The 14,987-nt window shown below is 45.7% G+C and overlaps 1 protein-coding gene across 2 annotated transcripts in view; it reads right to left on the bottom strand.

Annotated features, from left to right (window-relative positions):
• Nucleotides 1-14,987, bottom strand: part of NIM1K (NIM1 serine/threonine protein kinase) — a 66,448-nt gene that overhangs the window by 11,874 nt on the left and 39,587 nt on the right. For both annotated transcript variants that reach the window (XM_075540994.1, XM_075540993.1), the window contains one exon: nucleotides 8,162-9,103. In XM_075540994.1, the coding sequence (XP_075397109.1) occupies nucleotides 8,162-8,471 (310 nt within the window). In that variant the 5' untranslated portion in view covers nucleotides 8,472-9,103. The remainder of the gene's footprint in view (nucleotides 1-8,161; nucleotides 9,104-14,987) is intronic.

Raw genomic sequence — 14,987 nt, 5'->3', positions numbered from 1 at the left:
GAACCACTGGCCTTGAGGTTAATAGTCCAATGTTTACCCAAAAGTGCCATAAAGATTTAACCAAAAACCAAACTCACTGCCATGCTGTCTACTCTAAGGTGAGGAAATCCTTATTGGACTCTGTCCTACGGTGCCACTGTGAGGCCGACTGCACAGTGCTCAGCAGCAGCGTGTGCTTTGTATAGGCAGGTACATGGTAGACACGCAATTAAAAGAAATTGTTCCTCCCAGCAAACATACAAAAAATACCTACCCCAAACTCATGGCCCTTGAGTTGACGCCAACTCACTGTGGCCCAGTAGGGCAGGGTAGAATTGCCCCTGAGGGTTTACGGAGTTGAAAGCCCCATGTTTCTCCTGAAGAGTGGCAGAGGGTTTCGAACTGCTGACCTTGCAGTTAACTGACCAGTGCATAACCACTGCACCACCAGGGCTCCTCAGCAAACATGTAGTCACTATATCATCTCAAGTATATACAGAGAAATCTGAGGCATAAGACAGAAAAATAACTTCTTTGTGGTCATACAGTTAGAGGAATTCTATCCAAATCTGGCTCCAACATCAATATCTCTGCACAGTATTGATGACCACCTGTCATTTAAAGACATGGTAGCCCCTCTCTGTCTCCCTCCGACACCATCTGACTGGGGTAGGGCCAAAGAGAAGACAGTGCTTCTTGGTTACAAACTCTTTTATCCTCTTTCAGCGGTTCCTGCTTTCTCAGCTCCTCCGGCATTTTCAGGGCAAGACTCCAGGGGACAGTTCCAGAAATGGGGCTGTCCAGGACGAGTGAAGGCTGGCTGTTATTGCAGCACGGCTCTAATTGGCTAGTTGGCCAAGGGTAGCATCAGAATCTAGCTGAGTCTGACACTGGAGAAGCAACATGTTGTCTCGTAGGTCATGGATGGAATAAGAAAGAACTCTCCCTCCACACTGCACCAGCCCCCTGACAAACCCTGAGGCTGATGGCACCCAATGAAAGCTGAGTTCGAATCCTGCCTGCCACGGCCTGAGGCAGCCACTTCAGTCTAGAGCAAGGACTAGATGAAGCCGTCGTTTCCCAATGTGTAACGTTTAATTACAGATGATGCTGTGCATTGAACGAGCTTTAAACAGCACTGCATCACAGCAACAACAACGGATAATTTCCATTTCAGTTCTTCAATTCTCCTAATGATGGCAATGAGAAAGTCGGGTGTTGATTGGCATGTCTTTTAAAAGACTGTCTGTTACTTGGTACAATATCTTTTAGATTGTTTGCATTGTATTTACTCTTACCAATATCTTCTATCTACATGGCGGCTGTTGGCTATTCAATTATGGTGGTTGTGTTAAAGTGGTTTTCGAAGAACCTTTAAGTAAACTTTGAAGTTGGACCAATGGTCCAAACTCCATTGCCTTCGAGCTGATTCTGACTCACAGCAACATGTAGGGATGTAGAGGGTCCCCAGAGCTGTAAATCTGTATAGGAGCAGATGCCATTTATTGAATGACTACTATACTATGGGTACGTGCTCCATAGGTTATTTCTAATTTTCCTAAAAATTCTCAGAATTATTATTTCTATTATATAGCTGTGTTAGACAGGGCTCTCTAGAGAGACAAACCAGATTGCTAGTAATTATATATAAATATATTTATAAAGATAGATATATAATACAAGAAATGAACCATTAAATTATATACAGATACAGGATACCCATCTTCCTGACATGATCACTGAAGACAGACGTGTGTGTAAGCAAATGTGGTGAAGAAAGCTGATGGTGCCCGGCTATCAAAAAGATATAGCATCTGGGGTCTTAAAGGCTTGAAGGCAAATAAGTGGCCATCTAGCTCAGAAGCAACAAAGCCCACAGAGAAGAAGCACACGGCCTAAGCGAATACAAGGTGTTGAATGGACCATGTAGCAGATACAAAGGAACAAAAGCAATCATTGTGTGATCACCTTCCTCACATAATCGCTGAAGACGAAAGTGTGCATAAGCAACTGTGGTGAAGAAGGCTGATGGTGCCAGGCTACTGAGAGATATAGCGTCTGGGGACTTAAAGGCTTGAAAGCAAACAAGCGGCCATCTAGCCCAGAAGCAACCGATCCCACACGGAAGCAGCACACCAACATAGGTGACCGTGAAGGACAGAGGAGACCAGGTCTCCAACAACAAAGGTGGGGTGGTGGTGAGAATCACATCACCGTGAAAGAGGGGGAGTGCATGATGGGGACCCAATGCCCACCTGTAGACAGCTGGACACCCCTTCCAGAGGGGTAGTGAGGAGGAGATGGGCCACTCAGGGTTCAGTGTAGCAACAATGAAACTCAAAACCTTCCTCTAGTTCCTGAACGCTTCCTCCCCTCCCAATCATCATGACCCCAATTCTACCTTGCCTTGCGGACCTGGTTATACAAGAGGATGTACAGCGGTGCAGTGGGGATCTGGAGGCACAGGGAATCTAGGACAGACGAACCCCTCAACACCAGCGGTGGGAGTGGCGACACCAGGAGGGAAGGGCGTGTAGAAAGGGAGAACCGATCTCGGAGATCTATGTGTAACCTCCTCTCTGGGAGATGGGCAATGGGGAGGTGGGTGAGGGGAGACGCCGGGGAGTGTAAGATAAGATATAATAATTATTTATAAACTATCAAGGGACCAGGGGTGGGATAGGGGAGGGAGGGGGATGGGGGGACAAAAGGGAAACCGAGCTGATTCCAGGAACCCAAGTGGAAGGTGAATTATGAGAATGACGAGTGCAACGAATGTATAAGGGTGCTTTGCTCAATTGATGTATGTACAGATTGTGATAAGAGCCTTATGAGCCCCAATACAAAGATTAAAAAAATTATATACTGATAGATAATACAAGAAAAAAATTTTTTTTGTGTGTGATCCAAATGGGTTTTTATTAAGGAGAGAAGGTGATAGAGAAGAGAGTAGAGGAGAAGAGAAAGGGGAGAGAGGGGGGAGGGGGAAAGAAAGGATTGAGAGAGAGAGACCACAGCAAAAGAGGCGATAATACAAGAAATTAACAGTTAAATTATAAAGCAGTGAGACACTAGCAGTCCTTTAAGGCTTGAGAGCCGCCAGTTGCCAGTCCCTTTCTGTGGAGAGAACTGGGCTATATATACCCAGGCAGCAAACAGCAAGGCCGGTCCCCAACTGTCACCAACTGTCGGTCCCCAGCTCCAGAGACGAACTTTCCAATCGTGTGGGCTTAAAGGGACCTCAACTTACAGCGACCGACACAGTCCACAGGCTAGGCATCCCACAGGTTGTGTACCCCTTTAAACTGAGGCACAGAACAAGCAAGGCAAGGCTCACCGAGCCATTTATCCCTCTGCCCTTCAGTTAATCCTACTTGTGTTTATCGGCCAGGCTGGCACAATAAACTATCGCAAAAGCCAAGGGGATTATGAACCAAAGAGATGAAGTAATACTTGTACATACAAAATTGGATGCCTAAATTACTGAATGAGAATTTGAAGCCAAGTTTGTGTTAATTCCAAAGTTCATACTACTCCCATTCTACTACTGTGTGCCAAGGGCTCTCACATCAGAGTCACTCTCTTGAGAAACAGCTGAAAGTTGGCCTCTGCTCAGACTGTGACTTTGTGACCCCTCTGTAGCATTGGACACGCTCTCTTTCTGCCTTCTTCTCCTAGCTTCACTCGATTCAACTTCTGCTTGGCCTTTCCTAATGATGCCTTCTGGCTCACTTTCTGGCTCGTCCTCTCCCTACATGTGCTGCTATTTTTTTCATTTTTTTGGTCTTTCATTCTTACATCCATCCCAAATAGATTTGAGTTACAGATCTGGGTCCAATTTTACAATAAAAAATGTCAAGAGTCGTCCCCTCTCAATCTGGTGTTATGTGTGAAAAATATTAAATCTATGCCCTCTGATCAAGAGAGCAGACTTCTTGGGAAAAGATCATCCTAGTGGAAAGGCGATACATATGAACCATGCTTTTCCATAGCATGTTATCCATAATTTATTATGGTCCACATAGTCGAGTGTGTGGGAAACAACTTTCTGATACTCTCTGCTTACAGTCGAACTCCAACTCACATGCAATGACATCTTTATGGCACGTCCTCGTCTGAATCCTGGTTGAATTTCTACAGCTCCCTGCCGATACTCAGCTGCAACCATTAAAAAAAATGATCTTCAACAAAATGTTACTCCTTTCTGCCTTCTGGTGGATCACTTTTCTTTGGAATGGGCCCCCATATGGATCTTTTCCACTCGGTGAGTCAAATTTCTTGGCATAAACTAGTGAGTACTTCCAGATTTGCATCTGTTTGTTGAAACATCTGAATTGTCTTTCATCAATTCCTGGCTCCTGATTTTCACCAACGCCTTCGGGGCAGCTTGGGTTTCTTCCTTCAGTACCATTGGCTCTTGAGCAGATGCTATCTCCCAAAAGAGTCTGATGTTGACTAAATGCTTTCGGTACAGTGACTGTGTAGTCCTTCTATTTTCTTTTGATACTCCCTGTGTCATTTAATTTGTGGTTGTTGTTTTTGTTAGGTGCTGTTGGATTAGTTAATTCCAACTCAGTGAAACACTGTGGGAGTCACCTCTGCCCTCCTTTGGCTTCAGTAGGGAGAAGAATCAGGTCTCACACCAACTCAAGGCAGACTGCCATAGGCAGAGGGGAGACATACCTCTCTCTTTCTTTCTTCCCCCCCCTCTATCCTGGCACCAACTGTTCTTCCCATGTTGCTACACGTCTCTTCTGGATTCATTGATAATCAGTTGCAATAGCCAGACCTAACCAGGAACTTAGTAGGTTATCACAAGCTAGGATCAGAAAATGTCAAGTATATTGTCCTTGGCCCATAGCAGCTCCTCTTCTCAGCCAGCAGCCAAGTCTCTCCCTGGACCTCAGCCTCTTAGACACATGGTACATTGGCCTCTATTCCCCAGAGCCAGAAAGTCCAACTGCTGTACTACTTCCTCATTGCCCCATGGTCTCAGTAGCTCAGCTCTCCTGCTCCGTCTTAAATGGGCTCTTTTTCTACTCTGTCAGGCAGGGATCGCGAATGGACTCTCTCAGTGGCTCTTCTCCCTTGTTGATCCTGGGAATGCCTGTTCCTGCTTCTGAGATGGCTCTTATTCTCAAAGGAAAGTTGAGACTCCCCACTCCCTTAGTTAGGCTCCTTTGCGTGTAATTGTGTGGTCCTACCCAATCAGTTAGTGGGAGCTACAAGGACATAGACAAGAGCTATAAATATGGATCTTCACTTCACCTCATGCGTTATCCTTACAGCTGTGATGTTTGAGCCCCCTGGGGCAGCTCCTGTGTCAGTCGATCAGGCTGAAGATCTGTCTCTTTTTAACCGACCTTCAACTTCAACAAGCATGACGCCTGTTCCATCTCACATAGCACTTTCCATTCTCTTGCTGTCTCCCACAGCACTCTCGACTTCAGTTAGGTTCTATAATCCATGACAATGGCCACACAGAACTCATGGAAAGTGCTCAGGATTAGGGGCTTATTACGAAAGTTCACAGGTTGTGATTGAGGTGAAGAGATGCTCAGGATGGAGTTGTCCAGTAAGCTAGATTATCAATGTCCTTTAGGGCTGCTAATAGATGTCCAAAGGGCATGGGACTCTGTGGTAAGCCTCAAACTGAAGGCAATCTGTTCTGGTTGGGTCACGGAACCCATCTCTCCAAATTCAGTGCCCAGAGGCACCTCATCCAGAAGGCAGCATCTTACCCAAAAGCAATCCACTTTACTTGCTCTGTGAGCTGGGAAATCCACTTCTCTGGCTTCTGGGGTTTTAGTCTGCTGCTTCTCTGCCACCACTCTGGTGCCAAAGCTGTCTTCCGGATCAAGGAGGTTCACTGTAGGGATTTCAGAGTCCCCAGAAAACACCCCACTACTGGCTTGCTAGTATGGAAATTCCTCAAGGGGGGTTGTGAGGAGACAGCTCACTTTATACCCAGCCGGATCGCAAGCACATGAATTCTGTTAACAAGCATTTATAACAGCCCCATACGGATCTTCCCCCCACTTCCTCATGTATGATGTCATCCTACAACTCACTTGCTCTTTGGCCATTCCTGTTCAATGTGGCAAATCTATCCTTTTTGTTTTTAAAAAGATTTTTAGTGTTATTTATGAAAGCTTACACAGAAAATTAGGTTCCATTTAACAATAGCTATGGTTGTAAGGTCAGAGGTTTAAACCCACCAGGTACTCCTTGGGAGAAAAATGAAGCTGTCAGCTATCCTTTCAGTTTTTCCGTTTCAGAAACCCAATGCAGCAGGTCTGCTCTGTCCTATAGGGGGTGCTATGAGTTGGAATTGATTGGCTGGCAGTGATTTTTTTAGTGGGAAAATAATTTTTATTTATTTATGTTATTGTTCAGTGATTTGGGTTACATTTTTCACACTGTGTCAGCATTCTCCATATTTCCATCCTGATGGTTCTTTTTCTATTAATCTAGCTCCCGTGCTACCCCGCTGCCCCTTACGGGCTCGTTTTTTGCTTTGGGGTAAGTGCTGACTGGCAAATCTATTCTTGACATGGTCTCTCTATCCGATGGGATATACTCAGGATGTACTTTGACTCTTGTGGACTTATGTTAATGTTTTTCAGTTTTAATTTGAACTTGCATCTGAGCAATCATACCCAGTTCTGCAGTCAGCCTCTGGCCTTGATTGATTGGTGATCCTGAGTTTCTCCTTTGTCTCTTTACACAGGTGAACTAGATTTGAGACCCGTCCATCTGGTAAGTGCAATGTGTAAGGTGACCATAATGTTGTTGAAAAAAAATGTATTTTCAATATGTCAGTCTTTGGTCTTGCAAAATTCTATCATTTTATCTCCACCATAATTTCTTTTACCAAGGTCATATTTTCTAACGACTGATCCTCCTTGTTTGTTTCCAACATTTATATCGCAATCACCAGTAATTTTCAATGCACCTTGGTATATGTTTTCCGATTGCAGAAGTCAGGAAAAATGTTCACTTTCGTCATCTTCGGCATTGGCGGTTGGTGTGGAAATTAGAATAATAATAATAGTCATGCTTTTCCTTGTAGGCATATAGGTATTGCCCTGTCACTGACGACATTGTACTTAGATCTTGCAGTGTTCTTCTTGATGATGACTGTCACGCGAGTCCTCCTCAGTTTGTCATTCCCGGCACCGTAGACCACATGATTGCCCCATTCACTAGGACCAACACATTTCATCTCATTAATGCCTACACAAGTGATCTTGCTGCACATTGTCATTTATTTAGACTTCCAGTTTCCCTTCATTCACACTTCCCACGTTCCTTTTTCCAATTAACAGTGGCTATCTGCAGCTATTTCTTCTCGCTTTGAGCTGTGGCACATCAGTAAACGAAGGCCCTGAAAGCTTGGCTCCCTCCACTTGATCAAGGTCGACCTTACTTGCAGGAAGCAGTAGTATTTTGAGCGTCTTCCAACCTGAGGGGCTCACCTGGTCATTAGGAGAGGGTTTCAAAAATTTCATGGAAAAATGGAAGGAAAAGAGGGAATTTTCCCACAAACGGTTGGAAATCCCCTCATATGTCAGATAATGTTCTGGTGCCATTCATAAGGTTTCCACTGCACAGACTTGTTTTTAGAAGTAAGTGTCTAAGAGGTCTTCTTCCTGGTCTGTCTGAGTCTGGAAGTTGGGCTGAACCCTGTCCATCCTGGGTGGCGGTCCTGAGACTTGAAAGATCAAGTGGAGGTGAAATTGTGCTGGACGTCATGGTATCAGCTTCACGCTTTTGCTCATCTTCTTCTACCTAATCTCCTCTCTCCTGGCATTACTTCTGACCCAAGACCCCAGCCTTCCTAAGGCCCAGCTCAAAGTGCACCTACCCCTCCTTAAAGCTTTCCATTATACTCTTAAAGCGTGAGCGTCTCCTTTCTGAAAGCACATAAGCTTACCCTTACCGCTACTTCCACTCTACCACGGAGAAGCCACTTTTGGAGGCCCGAGTTTCCCTTAACTGTAAAATCAATAAAAGATACAGACCCCACACCATCACTATGAACCTTAACAGGAGGTAAGGGCGAGACTGCTGAGAGAAGGGGGCTGCCTTGTCTCCAGGGCTCAGCCATTGGCGCTCCAAGGTCTGCCCCTGCACCGACTCCCAAGGCCAAGGGTTCGATCCCTGGGAAGTCAGCTCCTACCTTTGGTTAGGGAGTGAATGCCGAGCTTGACTTGGGAGAAGTTTCCACTTCCGATTTCCCCTCTGATTCGGTAGAAGCCGATCCGTTTTCCCAGGGTGATCTCTCTCACCACCTTCTCGTCTTGGGACATGTCCTGGGTCAGCTTCTCGAAGGGCGTCAGCCGGCGCCGCCGCCCTTCCTCCCCCTCCTCGTCCTCCTCGTCCTCCTTGCTGCCCGCGGCCGCCCGGCCACTGTCCACGCTGTGCCGCCGCGGCCCGCGGGCGCAGTGTGGGCTCCGCAGGCTGCCTCCGCGGGCGGACACTGCCGTCATCGGGCTCCGGAGGAGGGGACGAGGCCCCGAGGGCGGGAGGGGGCACCCACGATGGCCAGGGCACAGGGACCTTGAGGGCAGCCTCCGTCAGAGGAGGGCGGAGGCCAACCTGGCAGCAGTCCGCGCAGCCACGCGCAGGGCTGCTCGGCTCGCTGGCGACATCTCACACCTGCCGCCCGGTGAACTTCCAGCCCCCTCGGCGGTCAGCGGGCTGGCACCTCCAGCTGCCCAGTGCCACCTCCTGATCAGTCTCCCTGGCTGCTCATGGGGTCGGCCGCTCCGCAGTCACGGTCTGGCTCCCAGGACAGAAGCTCCGTTCACCATTTCCTTGGATGACCAGGGACTCTTCGATTCTGGTGTGTGAACGCCCCGTGGAGGCCCTCCAGTCCCTGCGGCTGGTGCTCATCTCGAACCTTCGGCATGCCGGCCTTTTGCTTGCCTCGAGTCACAGGCGCCAGAGAGCTGGTAAGTGTGGAAGCCCAGGAGAGCAGACAGGAGCAAAGCGGCCTTCTGGTCACAGGGCAGCCGGAGAAGGATTAAACCCCAGCAATGTCACTTGAGCTGCCTTTATTTAGATGAGCCTTCCTCTAAGCCTCGAGCTGTCGCAAAAGCCGGGCAGGTGCTCGTTCATCCTGAGAAGAGAGAGTGAGAACAGTTACCCACATAGGCCGGGCTTACGCTCGGAAGGGGCATCATCAAAGAACACCGCACGACTTGGCTGCCATTGATCTGGAAGTACTATGTAATCTAAGGTAGGATTCATAGCTGTAGTAGACACTGGGTTATATCTAGTTCAGTAGGAAGAAAAGTGTACACACACACACACACACACACACACACAGAGTTCAATCTAACATTTAGGAAAGGTCTCATGGCCTTTAAATATTTCTAGCCAATCAATTTCCCCATTCCTTGCAGTTTAAGGACTATGTGTACCACCTTGGTTGCTTTAAACCCAGATTTGGAGAATGATAATTGATAGCAATGATGAAAATGAAGATTGGTCAGAACGTCAGTTTTGAAAAGTTCAGGATCAGCTAGATGACCATGAGTTCGTTTGGTTGTTAGTTTTGGGTCAAGTCTAGAAATAAAGCCTAGCTAGACTGCTGTTTCCCCCTCTGCTCTCTAGTTGGAAATAATCACCTCCTTCAGAACCTCACAGTATTGAGTGCACTTTCTCCAATGGCTTGTCTTTATGAAGGCGGGAAATGGGTTTAATTCATGTGGAGTAAGGTTACCAGTTGGGCTGTAAGGGTGTTTTAAAAGACATCTGTGAAATAAGGGATCTGAAGCTGAGGAAAATCGAAGCCAGGTGCTCTTAATCCTTTGGGGACTCTAGATTCCTTTGTGATTCTAAGGAAAGCGGTGACATTATACCCAGGGGGGTGGGGGAACACACACTTAGAATGTGCATCCTCTTCAATTTAAAGGGGTTCATAGGCCCTCTGAAATGCACCCTGTAATTAAGAATCTCTGGGAAGGTGAAATTGTCCAGGATTTCTTCAGATTCCTGGCTGAATGGGACCGTGTGGCTTTTGAGAGACTAGAAATGGGGCACTGTTAGGAAGAAACTTCAGCTTAACCTCATGAAAATGGGAGTGAGTTTTAGGCAGGATGCAGTGCTCAACTGCCTCATGTTCTAACAGGATCTCTTCTGAAGGCCTTGGCTCCACATATATCTGAGCCTTTCACAAGACCCCTGGCATACCGCTCTCAGAGCCCTGCACCATGGAATTGCACGGAGCCCAGCCTCTTTGCATCACTAGATGCCCATCTTCAGGGCAGAAGCCCGACTCTTATTCTTCTCTGTCTTCTCCCAGAGTTCAGTGTGATACCTGCCACTTACCAGCCATTGGATAAATGCTTGTTGAAGAAGGAATGAGCTCATTTACCAATTTATTGGTTGTTACATTTAGGGATCGTTTAGAGAGGCAGTGTCCCCAAAACTTCAAGCTGCAGCATGTTGAAAATGAGGTAAATAGTGGAAACGATAACATCTAAGTGTAGATATGATTAAGACATGCCCCCCCCAGGGAAAAAGAGGTGGTCTACTCCTTTAAATCTACAGTCGTGGATCACTTCTCGGCCTTTTGGCTAAGATCAAGTGTCATAAAAGCTACAGTCTTGGAAACTAAAAGTAGGATAGACAGGAGTTGGAATTGGCTCAGTGGCACTGGGTTTGCTTTGGTTTATTCTCAGAGGCAGAGTGTTGTGTTGTGTTTTGGTTTTGTTCTTGGGTTCTGATTGAGTTTTATGGGCAATAATGAACATTTAGAAACCCACAAGCCAAGAAAGCTGGAGCCACACTATTGTACATCAAAGTCCCTGGAGGAGCAGACGAGTCCTTAAATTATTAGCTGACTGTTGCTTCCAGGCAATGCATTAAGTAAGATGAAAGAAAAATGCTTACTGGGTAATTCATTTGCTTGACTTGCAACCCACTGTGAAAATAGTATCAAAGTGAACCATCACGCCTTTGTTCTTTCTGTCAGAGAAACAATTACAAAACTTCTGGGTAAGTCTATCAGATAGCCACTTCTTCAGTTGGCAAGGCCAGGCCCTGGTTTGCTCAGAGAAAGGGGTGTCTTTTTCCTCTGTGGCAACAAAACCAATAGCAGCCAAGCCAAAGTGCAGTGAAGGCAGCCAGAGGGAGAGGAGGGATCATTAGCAAACACCCTTCCTCTGAAAACCTATCTTGTCCTTAAAATTCATGTGCACCTTCTTAGCTGTTCACTTTGGCTCTCTACTTCTCAACACAAGATTCTTGTGGGGCAATTGCAAAGTCTATGACAGATGAAGATGATCTGCTATTTAAAACGAGGAAAAAGACCCCCAAACAAACAACAAACCCCCCAGCTGTCATCACGTCCACTCTGACTGATGTCGAGGGACCCCACTGGGGCAGAGTAGACCTGGGTTGTATACACTTCCAAGGTTGTGAACTTTGTTCCCCCCTTTAACTTGTAAGTGTGAATTAGGTGAGGACAGAGCAGATCATCAGTGTTGCTTTTTAACAATTCATATGCATTTTGTTTTTAATATATCCATCACAGGCCCCTCAGTACTCCATCACTTATTCCACCTTCCCCCGGGGCTTCCTATTTCCATTCCCCCTTCTTTGCTAACCTACTGTGTTAGTCTGGGTAGACTAGAGAAACAAATCCAAGGAGACTCATATGTGTATAAGACAGTTTTTTATATACAAGAACAGTTGAATATTGAGAAAACATCCCAGCCCCATCCAGATCAAGTCCATAAGTCCAATATTAGCCCATATGTCCAATACCAATCTATAAAGTCCTCTTCAGACTCACGAAACACATGCAATGATGCCAAATGCAAGAAGATCACAGGCTATTGGGTGCGAAGTCTTGTGGATCCAGTGGCATTGTAAGCATATCAGCTTTGTCAGGGGTTTGTTCCACATGGATTCTCCAGGTCCAGGACTCTGGCTGCATCAGGGTAGGTCCATGTGACTTCTCCTCAGGGATGTCTTACAGGGAGTGAGCAGAGGGAGAGTGTCTCGGACCTCCAAGGAGGAAATACTGGAGTTCCCAGAATCCTCAGAAGGTCACACCCACCAGGGGCCTCATTGGCTATATTCTGATTGACAAGCTAGACTCCACCCCTCTACTCTTAATCCTCAGATTGATACCGGATTATGTAGCTACCACACCCACGGAACTTCGGCTTTGGGTAAATGCTGTTATTTCATTCTTGCATGCTTGATGATTGTAACACATGTCTGAGTTTAGCACCAGATCTGAAGGGTGACTAAGGGGCATAGCCTCAGGACTCTCACCTGCCTCTATCTGACCAGTCTGCTCCCTTTTATGATTTTGAGTCTTCTTCCACGTTGTTTTCTCACATTGTCTAAGACCTTCTAATGTGATCCTTCTCAGAGCAGTTGGGGTGGTAACCAGGAACCATCTAGTTCATCATCTAGGTTTGTGGAAGCTAAATTTGCATGGTCCATTGTCCACTGGATTAATTGTTCCTATATGTCTTTAAATTTTCATCACTAGTCTTTTCTCTGGACAGAGAGAGACCAATACACATGCCTTAGATGGCTGCTCACCAAGTTTTAGACCTCAGTTGATACTCATCAATATAGGCTGTAGAACAAAGTCTTTGCGAACAATGTTAATGCCAATTGCCCTGGAGTCCCCAGAAACCATGGTCCTTGCCCTCTAGGCTCAATAACTCATTCTCTCAAGGTCTTTGGTTATGTCTAAGAAGTTTTCATAACTTTGATCCTGTCTACCCCAATATGTTCATGAACATTTTTGCAGCAAAGGTAAAGGCACATATTCAAATATCCTCTGTTAAATCGGTAGTCATTTGTGAGTATACACCCATTCTCCCTCCCATACTTGTTCAGCCTGCGTGTCTGTCCAAGCAGCTAGTCATAGATGATCACTTTGGCAGAGTTGGGCATATAGCGGTTCTTGCCTCTGTTGTCTTTACCCCTTGCAAACCTACCAGTGTTGTCTGTCATCATCATTTTTTGCCAACTTCCCTATTATTGTATGCTGCCCTCTCCTTACCCCAAGTTCCCACTTGTCTACTCTCTAACCCATTATTTCCCCTATTTCTCTGCCTCCTTCTCCCTCCCACACATAGTAAAACATGAAAGAATATTTCCATCAGTGTGGAAATCTTTTCTCAGCTTTTTATAATAGTATCATAAAATAAATATCCTTTTGTGATTGACTAATTTCATTCAGCCATTTAAAGAAATAGCATATGAGTAAGAATCAATGGTATTGAAAGAAGAAGTTCAAGCTTCACTGAAATATTTGCAAAAACAAGGGTATAGGAATTGATGGAATGCCAATTGAAACGTTTCAACAAATTGATGAAGTACTGGAAGAACTAACTAATCTGTGCCAGGAACTTTGGCCAACTGACAGGAAGAGACCCATGTTTTCATCCATTTCAAAGAAAGGTGACCAAACAGAAGACTCAAATTATAGAACAATATCAGTGATATCACATGCAAGTGAAATCTTGCTGAAGATAATTCAACAATGATTGCAGTAGGACATTGACAGCGAGCTGCCAGAGGTTCAGCCTGCATTCGGAAGAGGACGGGGAAGAAGGGATATCACTGCTGATGGCAGACGGAACTTGGCTCAAAGCATAGAATACCAGAAAGTTATTTACTTATGTTTTATTGACTATGCCAAGACATTTGGCTGTGTGGATCATAACAAACGCTGGATAACCTTGAGAAGACTGGAATTCCAGAGCACTGCATTGTGCTCATTCAGAACTTGTACATGAATCAAGAGGCATCTGAATGGACAAAACGAGGGAATACCGCATGATTTAAAATCGGAAAAACTTCAAGAAGGGATCACTGAAGATAAGGGCGCTACAACAAAGTGTGGTACAGAAAGCAGATGGTGCCCATTCCGGTTAATGGTTGAGCACTTAACTGTTTGCACGAGCCACGAACTCCTTCCTTCAGCTCACAGGCGCCTTTTCCTAGTCACTCAGCCCAGGTGTCCCCACTCGTCACACACTCACCCTCCAGGATCAGTCGATAAAGTAGGATGGATTCAATGATATTAAATTATAGCCCAGATCTTTTCACACTGCGTATCTTTTAATTTGAGAATTCCTGAAACCAAGGCCACAGACTGGAATGTTGCAATGCTTAGGAAGGCTGAGCAGATGTTCCAAATCAGTGAAGTTGGGCAAACACAGCAACCAAACTCACTGCCATCAAATCAATTCTGACTCTTAGCAACCCTATAGAACAGGATAGAACTGCCCCAGTGAGTTTGTAACTTTTTAAAATTAAAAACAAAATTTTAATAAATCATTTTATTGGGGGCTCTTACAGCCCTTATAATAATCCCTACATCAATTGTATCAAGCACATTTGTACATATGTTGCCATCAGCATTTTCAAAACATTACTTCCTACTTGAGCCCTTGGATCAGCTCCTTTTCCCCCTCCTTCCCCCACTCTCAGCCCCTCATGAGCCCTTGATAAAAGTTATAAATTATTTTCATATTTTACACTCTCTGCTGCCTCCCTTCACCCACGTTTCTGTTGTTCATCCCCCTGGGAGAGATCATTGTGATCGATTTCCCCTCTACGTTCCCCTACTCTCATGGCATCGCTACTCCTATTATTGTTCCCGAGGACTTTATCTCTCCTGGATTCCGTGTGTCAAGAGCTCTTATCTTTAACAGTGTACATGCTCTGGTCTGGCTGGACTTGTAAGGTAGACTGGGGTCATGATAGTGGGTGGGTGGGGCATTAAAGAACTAGACGGAATGTTGTGTGTTTCATTGTTGCTATGCTGCACCCTGACTGGTTTGTCCCTTTACTTCTGTGAGGGGATGTCCAATTTTCCACAGATAGACTTTGGGTCTCTACTCTGATCCCCCTCGTTCACATCAATATGATTGTACTGGATCTTCTGATGCCTGATACTGATTCCGTCAGCATTTCATTATCGCACAGGCTGGTGTGCTTCTTCCATGTGGGCTTTGTTGCTT

The sequence above is a fragment of the Tenrec ecaudatus genome, chromosome 2 (genome assembly GCF_050624435.1).
Source record: "Tenrec ecaudatus isolate mTenEca1 chromosome 2, mTenEca1.hap1, whole genome shotgun sequence".
In the NCBI taxonomy this organism is placed as follows: Eukaryota; Metazoa; Chordata; class Mammalia; order Afrosoricida; family Tenrecidae; genus Tenrec; species Tenrec ecaudatus.
Note: the sequence above shows the minus strand (reverse complement) of the source record. Positions and strands in the feature narration are given on the sequence as shown.